Raw genomic sequence first — 8,808 nt, 5'->3', positions numbered from 1 at the left:
CATTCCGGACAATCTATGAGCACGAACATACATCTACAACAAACAACATGCTACAAATGGACCACCAATAGTTACAAATCACAGATCTAATCATGAATCAACACAAGCACAAGGTTCAACTTCAAACTCTACTACTAATTTAGCCTACCACATGCTTGAACATCTAGCCCTACCACAAATTGCAACCGCAGCATAGCAATCAACCATATGAGCTCACAGATCAAACCACTAATCAACCATGCATCTAGATCAAACCCTAGATGCAGCTCAGATCTAGCTAGAAAAAAAAAGAAAAAGGGGGATTGAACTCACAGAGGCCATGACTGCAGCTCAAGGACGAGGGGAGACAGTCGTAGAAGATCAACGCCGGCTGGTGAAGGAGCGTCGACGCCGTGGACCGCCGGCTGATGAAGATGCGCCGGTTACCTGCTCGTCGGTGCCGATGCGCGTCGGCGGGAAAGCTCGAACGGAGGGAGAATTGTGGCGGGAGTTGGGGCGGTGAGGGAGGGGGCTAAATAGGGGTGGACTCGGCGGGAGGTGAGCCAAAATCCTCCCGCCGATTTTTCGGCGACGCGGCAAGCTCGCGCCATCTCTGTGGTCGCACGAGGAAAGAAGCGCGTCGCCCTCCCCTGCCTCGCCCGAACTGGGCTCGCGAGCTACTACCGATTCAGGCATTTCCCCTGGGCCTGGTCTGGACGTGCTTTAAGTTCCGTGCCATGCGGGGCGCACAGTAAACACATGCAACCAAACGGGCCAAGTTCTTCCCGCACGGGCCAGGCTGGGCCATATGCAGACAACCAAACACGCCCTAATCGAATCAGCAAGTGCACAGAAATTTAAACTCCCAAATTTTGAAGAGTTAAATTTAGGAGACAGCACACGGAGTTACTCCAAGGCTCTATCATGTCGCAGTTCAGTAGCGAGACCGGGTAAAATTCGAAACCTGACCCGGCGTAATCCACAACCTTACCCTCTCCTGCCCCGGAAAGAAAAGCTCTCTCCCCTCCCAAAACCCCGTCCACATCTCCGGCGGACACCATCCGCATCCAATGGAGTCCTCCCTCCTCCTCTCCTCCGCCCGCCCCCTCAAGCCCTCCCTCGTCGCGCCCTCCTCCTGCTCCTCCCATCGGCGCTGCGCCTCCTCCGGCCCGAAGCTTCTGCCTCGGCGCCTCCCCTCCCTGCCGCCGCGCGCCCGCCGGTGGAGCGTGGCGCCGCGGGCTGCGCCCGAGGCGTTCGACGGAATTCACAGCCAGGACAAGCTCCCCGGGGTCGGACGCGGGGGCGCGCGCCGGAGAGCCTACCGCGAGGAGCAAGGGGAGCCCGTCGTGCGCCCCTTGGGTGCGGGAGCGGGGGGCATCACTCGCTACATCGTCCCGGCTGGGGCGTTGCTCGCGCTGAGCTTTGGTATAGCCTGACTGTTTCCTCTCTATGCTTTCTCTTCCAATTTCCAACTTATAATAGTCGAACAGTCATCTTATCATCACGAGCAGATGCTCTGTTCCCTGCTCCCTACTGGGCACATCTCCTACGAAATACTCTGACTGTTGATGCCTAGTGTTCCTTAGAGTACGTGCACAGTGTTGACCACTGACCAGCTGATGGCGTGATTTCCTAGTTACAAATTTCCCCCGAAAAGGAGTGAATGCCCCTGACGACCTGACCTATGCATCGATTGATGCACGCAACCATCTTTATTGTTAAGTTTTTGATGCTTATACAAGCAAAAACAAAGAAAGACAGATTCAGAAAGACCACAACCGTGAATGATTGCATGATACTACCTCCGTCCGGGTTTACTAGTCCTTGTATTTTGGGTCATATTTTGACCATAAATTTAACTAGTAAAATATAAGTTAACTGTAGCGACAATAATATCATTGGAAACTACATTCAAATACGAATCCAACAACATAATTTTTGGTGACATGCATTAACATTTTTCTAGTCAAAAATATGTGGTCAAACTTTGACCCAAAATACATTGGTGACTAATAAACCCGGATGGAGGTAGTATACAACTGATGCATCAGTAATCCTATTGCTGGACCAGGACATTGCTCCCCTATTGTGGTCAAAATTTATTGGGTTCAGGGAAACTGCTGGAGCGCGTTTTTGTTGTCAATTTCCCCTATACGTGATTTTTTTTTTTTTTGGAATAAGGGAGCTGCTGGAGATGCTCTTCGAGACTAGAGAATCCCATGCCTCCACACGCTGCAGTAAGCACCACATTCGGTTCTTATGTGTGCCCACATGAATAACCTGCAGGAAGTTTTTTTTTTGTTACAAATAATATCATCACGACAATGCCACATAGCCCAACATAAGGCACACACGCCACCTGAGCCTTTAGTTGTCCATTTACCCCAGGTAGCCAATTTCCAAACATATTCAAGATACTAGCTGGCGGAAATAGGTTGAAGGCCAGAAAAATAATCTGCCATATGAGACGAGCGGAGGGGCAAAAGAGAGAAGATCTTGAATTGTTTCGTCCTGATCGCAACGACAGCACTTTTTGTTGCCATTCCAATTGCGCTTGGCCAGATTGTCTTTTATTCAAACTTCGAACTAGCCTTTTATTCAAACTTCGAACTAGCCCTCCACATTGGTACCAAATGAAAGTCTTAATCTTAATGGGACCTTACTACAGATGTATGCTGTACAGGATGCAAAGTTCATAATCTGCTCACATGTTGTTGTACATCTTGTTTTGAGAGTTGGTATCTGGAATGGCTACTAATTCTCTGTTTCAGAGGACAGTCATTTGGAAGGTGGTTGAGAATTTCCTCCCCCTAAAGAGAAAGGATCAGAATTCTGGAGAACCTACGTCTTCTGGGGTCACATGGTCCTTTGCTGCCGGCTCCAATTTGTCAACATCTACAAGCATTAAAGCCCAAAAGGAGTCGAAGAAAAATCTAAACAAGTTTTATAAGGAACTTCGGACACTGAAAACCGTTAACATGGCAGGTATTTCAAAGAACCGAAGTTAAAATATTTTGCTAGCAAATGCGAGCTAAAGCTCTTGTAAGACAACTAGTGTACTATATTACCTTTCTCTTTAATAGCCCAGTTGTTTGGCAGGCCGTCAATTCGGGGATGAGGGACTATTCTTTCTAGCAGAAAGCTTAGCCTATAACAAGGTTAGATATCTAATGTAGTGCTTGAATCTTAGCCTATAACAAGGTTAGATATGTAATGTAGCAGACATAGCACTTTCAGATTTCCTAATATCTTTGTGAACATTTGTTGTTTTCTTTGTTCCCAGAGTGCTGAAGAGGTGGACTTTTCGGGTAATGCGATAACAGCTGCGGGAATAGAAGCTTTCGATGGCATTCTCCAGATAAACACAGCTTTGAAGACTCTCAATTTATCTGGAAATATCATTGGAGATGAAGGAGCTAAGGTCTTCTCAACCTTATCAATTTATCATCCCTGCCTTCCATTTTGTTCTGTAGTTTGTCTGTTGTATACCATGCAAATCATATATTATGTTCTGATTTTGTGCTCTGAAATTGTAGAGTAAATAGCTTTTCAGTTACTTACTATGACTTGTTTTTCCTGTCTGGCCAGTGTTGCATGATAATTCTGTCATCTGATTTGCATTATGATTGTTCGCATCCATCCCTATTAGGAGGTTTTCACCTCATGTTAGTTTCAAATATTTAGGTCTGATTTCATTAGCAGCAAACCTGACCTTGGCATGCAATTTTTTTAAGAAATGCAGAACAGTAATTGAGTATATTTGCATAATTCCCACTGAATGTAACACTCATGAATGCTTACAGTGTCTTTCAGATATATTGATCGAAAACGTAGGTATTCAGAAGCTCTTCCTGAACAGTACAAATATCGGAGATGAGGTTTCCTCTCTCTCTCTCTCTCTGTCTCTCTCTCTCCCCCCCCCCCCCCCCCCCCTCTCTCTGTGTTTGTGTGTGTGTTTACCTTTTGTGATGTAACATGCAATTTCTTTTTTCAGGGGGCAAAAGCAATTTCAGATCTGCTGAAAAAGAACAAAACAATACGTATTGTACAGCTTAGCAACAATACAATAGAATACAGTGTATGTATAAATATCTATTGAAGCAAATACATTCACTTGAATCACAAAAGGAGAAAGGGCTTACTATATGATTGCATGCTTGAGGAATTATGATAGCATCCTTGTTTTTTTTGTCTTGGAACAGGGTTTTGCAAGTATTGCAGATGCACTTCTTGAGAATAATACGCTACGGAGTTTGTATCTCAAGTTAGTCGCTCACAAACCTATGTGCCTTTACCCGTGATGCTACAACGAATATGCATACCAAGCTGTGAACAGTTGACATTGTGTTTGAATCAATCTTACTAACTAATTGTACACTCTATTCGATGTATTCTAGTGGCAACTATGGTGGTCCTCTCGGTGCATCCAGCCTAGCAAAAGGAGTTGTAGGGAACAAATCTCTCAGGGTACTACTCGATATATCCGATTACGTACTTCCACATTGTTTGGTTATCGGTTGTTTTTTAAGTTACAATGTTCCATGGAAACCAGATACCATGCATTCTGCCTATTAAGTCCGCAAATATATTTATTTTGCTCACTAAAGGGCAAAGTACATTTTTAGATGGGTCCAGATATGGTGTGGAACAATTTGCTCACCTACATGTTTACTTTCTTTTTCAATGTATCTGTTTTCGTTTTTCTCAGGTTTAAACACTGTTGGCTGGATTTATCCAAAAAACAACTAACTTGGAAAAGAAACATATATAAAATGAAAGGATGCATGTGATCATGGTTATACCCATGTTTTATTTTCAAAAGATATGCATGTAAAACCAGGTTAGATAACATACAATAGCAGTAATTTGATTCAGCAATCTGGAAACTTGTTGTGTATCTGGCACTATGCTAATTTGTTTTGGAATTTGAAGTCATGCTGGTACTTGTCATGAGGTGATAACCACAGAACTCTTTTCCTACCATATATGACCAAAGATCTTTAGGACCTTAGGTTGAATTGTGAAGTATGTTTTTGTTCCTGTGAGTTCTTATTGTTTGTCCATTTTCTCTCATGTTGATTAACCTTAAATTTGTTAGGAACTTCATTTACATGGTAATGGATTTGGGAACGAGGGATTACGGGTGTTGATGTCTGCATTATCTGCTCACAAAGGTGTCTCTTTGGCTATCCACATTAACTAGCTTGTATTTGGTTGATTGGTTGTAAAAGTTCATAATTCATTGCTTGTTTGGCTGAGTTACAGGGAAGATAACAGTCTTGGATATTGGTAACAACAACATTACATCAGAAGGTTCTCTCTATGTAGCTGAGTTCATCAAAGTGACAAAGTCTCTACGGTGGCTCAGCCTGTACATGGATGATGTTGGTGACGAGGTAGTATTGTTGTTACTGTTTACCCTCGTTTGTTAAAAGTATTGTGGTGTGTACATATAATAGGACTGCTTTAGAACTTTTGGCTGTCAGTTTCATTTTTTTCTGGAACATGTGGAGCTATACCTTTTTGATGTAACTGTGATCCTTTTCAGAAACTTAAAGGGTGTGGCTAGATCTCAGTCGACCTAACATATTCCTATGGTTATTCTTCCTCTCCTTTTGAACTGAAAAAACTGAGTCGAGTTAGCAGGCATATAGTGAATCTACTACCCTGTTGTGTACTGAGAGGCTTGCTTAGGAGAGATTGATGAATTTAGGAAGGATAAGTTGATTTCTCATTGTTTGCCTAGAAATATATAAGACCTAGCTTTATAGCCACGGTTGGGTACAGATTGTAAATAGCAAACTCAATCTCTAACTGATAACTATCTAATCTATCCGTATACTTGTTGATAGCCTTTCTGTAACTAATTGATAGGCACATGAGTTGTCTCTCCAAGCAGGTGTGCCGGTTGTAGGCCTCCAAGCAGGTGTGCCGGCTGTAGGCCCAAGGCCCACATTCTCCATCCATGGCATGCCCATTTTTTCCTTCTGGGAATTGTCGATTAGAAAATGTATTGCACCATGAAATCTCAAGACGTACACCCCTTTAGTCATTTGGCAGCACACTGGGCTTGGAAAAATGTGGCCCAGCCCATCGCCTCACATGGCCTGTCTCCTGTAGCAAGTAATAAAGGCACCATGACTTCACTGTGGATGTGCATCTGCGTGATATCACCTAGGCTGAACTGATGTGAAATTGTGAACATCATTATTGGTACTTTATTTGACATGGACTCTGGAGATGTAATTGCTTGGAACTCTGGACTTGTTTATGTTTGAACTTGTGCTTTATGTATGTTACTTTCTTTCACATGATTGTTGTAGTGCTGGAAGCTAGCAAGTCATTGTTCTGTAGTCTTGTTGCTTATTCATTGTTTATTAGCTAATACTACTCTCACTGCATTGAATAGATAATGACAAATACATGATACCTCACATGAGTTCCATACATAGCATTACATGTGCAATTCAACTGGCTTTTAATGTAGATTAACATGATTTTTTTTTCCAGGGAGCTGAAAAGGTGGCAGATGCTCTGAAACAGAACAAAACAATTTCTACTATGGACTTTGTGAGTATTATTTGTATATTTTTTACCATTGACACAAAGAAATGTCAAATACTTAATTTTACATTATTACCACACATTCCTAAAAAAAAGTCATATTACCACATAATCTCAAATAAGGTTGCATGTTGCTCTGTGCTGTACTTCAGAAACTATTAGTTCCGATGAAATTTTTGTCATTAGCGCAAGAGCTCTGAAGTTCCTTTACTTTTCAGGGTGGTAATAACATTCACTCTAGAGGGGTAACTGCAATAGCTGAAACTCTGAAGGAGAATGAAGTGCTGACAACAGTAAGTAAACATACCATCCAAACCATTTTATTGCATGAAATAAGGCACTTCCACTGATTCAGAATGTTACTTGTAGCTGGAGTTGAGTTATAATCCAATTGGACCAGAGGGTGTAAAGGCTTTGTGCGATGTTCTCAAGTTCAACGGCAAACTCCAAACCCTTAAGCTTGGTTGGTGCCAGGTAATTCAGAACTTAATCGAAGCGTAGCTGCAGATTTAAGTGTTTTTTAATCTTGCCTCTTCAGCCGAGTTATGTATCCTGCAGATAGGTGTGTCAGGTGCAGAGTTCGTTGCTGATTGTTTGAAGTATAACACAACATTGTCGACATTGGATTTGCGGGCAAATGGACTTGGAGATGATGTATGTGTAATCGTTGGTACATGTTCGTTAAACTTGCATGTGCTATATGATCCATCCTTTTTGACTCTTTTCCTATTCCTGAAGGGTGCTATCTGCTTGGCGCGAAGTTTGAAGATAATCAATGAATCCTTGAAATCACTTGACCTTGGATTTAATGAAATTAGAGTAAGAAATACAGTTTTCAGTGTGTCAGCTATTGGCATATCTTCACTATGCTCAACATCCTTTATACGTGTGACAGGATGATGGAGCATTTGCATTGGCACAAGCACTCAAGGCCAATGAGGATCTTGCGGTCACATCATTAATGCTCGCTAACAACTTCTTTGGGAAATTTGGACAGGTTAGTTTCCTTACCAGTTTGTCCGTTTATGGTGGCACATTTAAAGTTAGGTTGGCGATTTATTTGAGTCAATACAGGTTGCTCTGACCGAGGCACGGGATCATGTATACGAGATGAGTGGAAAGGAAATAGACATTTATTATTAGTACAAATGGTTTCTCATTGCACTGTAGCTGCTATCCGATGGTTCAGCTTGTCGGTGGATGTTTCTGCATAGTTGACTATGTAATTGAGGCTTTTGGGCATTACTCAAGTAGATCAAAGGAAATGGGGGAAGAGCATGGTTTATGCTTTGCTATACAAATTTTGGTAAACTACTTGACTGTAGTTTAATCATTCAGCTGTATATATGCAAATTTTCAGAGGCACTTGCCATTCTTATATTGGTTGTAATGGACCATATCCTTCATTTCAGGTATGGATTTGGCTAATTAGTGACGACTTTTGCCAGCTTTTTTTCTTTAGTCTGGTTGTCATTTGTCATACATATATAACTTATTTATTTTTGAATAATACGATCACTACATAATAAGTAGAGTCATCGTCAAGCCCGATGATTTTGTTATGGGGTCATCTGGGGAAAACGTTTCTGCTCGTGTAAGTGTATACACCCATTCTCTAGACCATTCTGTGTTGCATTTACATTCAACCCCACAATTTCCACTGCATGACCATGCAAAGTTTCATGTGGTACATTTCAAATTTCATTACCATCCATGCTGAATGGGATTCACTGAGCTCATCTACTGTTATGTTGTGATGGAAACTATAATAACCTGGCACTTTGTGTTGGGCATTCCCTGCATTTATGCATTTTTTTCTGTTAGGGGTGGGTAGATAAATGATGAGGCAATATCACTTGGACACTTCACTTGCAGTGACATTAACTTTTTATTACTGTTTCGGTTTTATAGGAGATATGGAGTAAAATGGCATTTTTGCCCTTGGAACCGAACTAGGATCACTGTTGGTCGTGGATGTAAAACTATTTTTGTTTTAGAACAGAGAGGACAGGATATCGTTTTTGTCCATGGGACAAACTAAGCACATAGGTCATTGCTTCCACGTACGTTGTTTCCATGCTACCTAAGAACAGACGCATAATCTAAAAGTTCTTGATTTTTTTGACAACCTTGATACGTGATGCATCTGCCATGGCACACAAATTCAAGACCGGCTTTTATTCACAGCTTGGTGAAAAAAGAATAGGTAAATCTGACTGTAGATAGTACACAATTTGAGTAGTATATCTTTGGTACTATTCACAT

General features: G+C 41.9%; 1 protein-coding gene across 3 annotated transcripts; it reads left to right on the top strand.

The window, feature by feature from the left end:
• Positions 1-926: 926 nt before the first annotated feature.
• LOC123165441 (NLR family CARD domain-containing protein 3) lies at positions 927-8,069 on the top strand. Of its 3 annotated transcripts, XR_006483003.1 has the most exons (18): positions 927-1,404; positions 2,758-2,964; positions 3,079-3,137; positions 3,263-3,400; positions 3,783-3,857; positions 3,974-4,057; positions 4,182-4,243; positions 4,377-4,446; positions 5,078-5,153; positions 5,245-5,375; positions 6,490-6,549; positions 6,762-6,836; positions 6,913-7,017; positions 7,102-7,197; positions 7,282-7,362; positions 7,439-7,540; positions 7,618-7,849; positions 7,956-8,069. XR_006483003.1 is itself a non-coding variant. In XM_044583084.1 (17 exons), the coding sequence occupies exons 1-17, from the start codon at positions 1,050-1,052 to the stop codon at positions 7,684-7,686; spliced, it is 1,845 nt and encodes a 614-aa protein (XP_044439019.1). In that variant the 5' UTR covers positions 927-1,049; the 3' UTR covers positions 7,687-8,069. The 3 variants fall into 3 exon arrangements, 2 of the variants coding, with proteins under 2 accessions (XP_044439019.1, XP_044439020.1); XM_044583084.1 differs by having other exon boundaries at positions 7,618-8,069; XM_044583085.1 differs by having other exon boundaries at positions 1,121-1,404; positions 2,751-2,964; positions 7,618-8,069.
• Positions 8,070-8,808: the final 739 nt, after the last annotated feature.

Source organism: Triticum aestivum, chromosome 7D (genome assembly GCF_018294505.1).
Source record: "Triticum aestivum cultivar Chinese Spring chromosome 7D, IWGSC CS RefSeq v2.1, whole genome shotgun sequence".
In the NCBI taxonomy this organism is placed as follows: Eukaryota; Viridiplantae; Streptophyta; class Magnoliopsida; order Poales; family Poaceae; genus Triticum; species Triticum aestivum.
This window is presented reverse-complemented; position numbering and strand designations above follow the sequence as displayed.

What these genes read in the sequence shown, in the direction of transcription:
- LOC123165441 (XM_044583084.1), top strand. Translation starts at nt 1,050, where the DNA reads ATGGAGTCCTCCCTCCTCCTCTCCTCCGCCCGCCCCCTCAAGCCCTCC. An exon ending in TTGGAGATGAAGGAGCTAAG is followed by an intron (nt 3,401 to 3,782) that starts GTCTTCTCAACC and finishes GAATGCTTACAG; the next exon opens with TGTCTTTCAGATATATTGAT. An exon ending in GTACAAATATCGGAGATGAG is followed by an intron (nt 3,858 to 3,973) that starts GTTTCCTCTCTC and finishes TTCTTTTTTCAG; the next exon opens with GGGGCAAAAGCAATTTCAGA.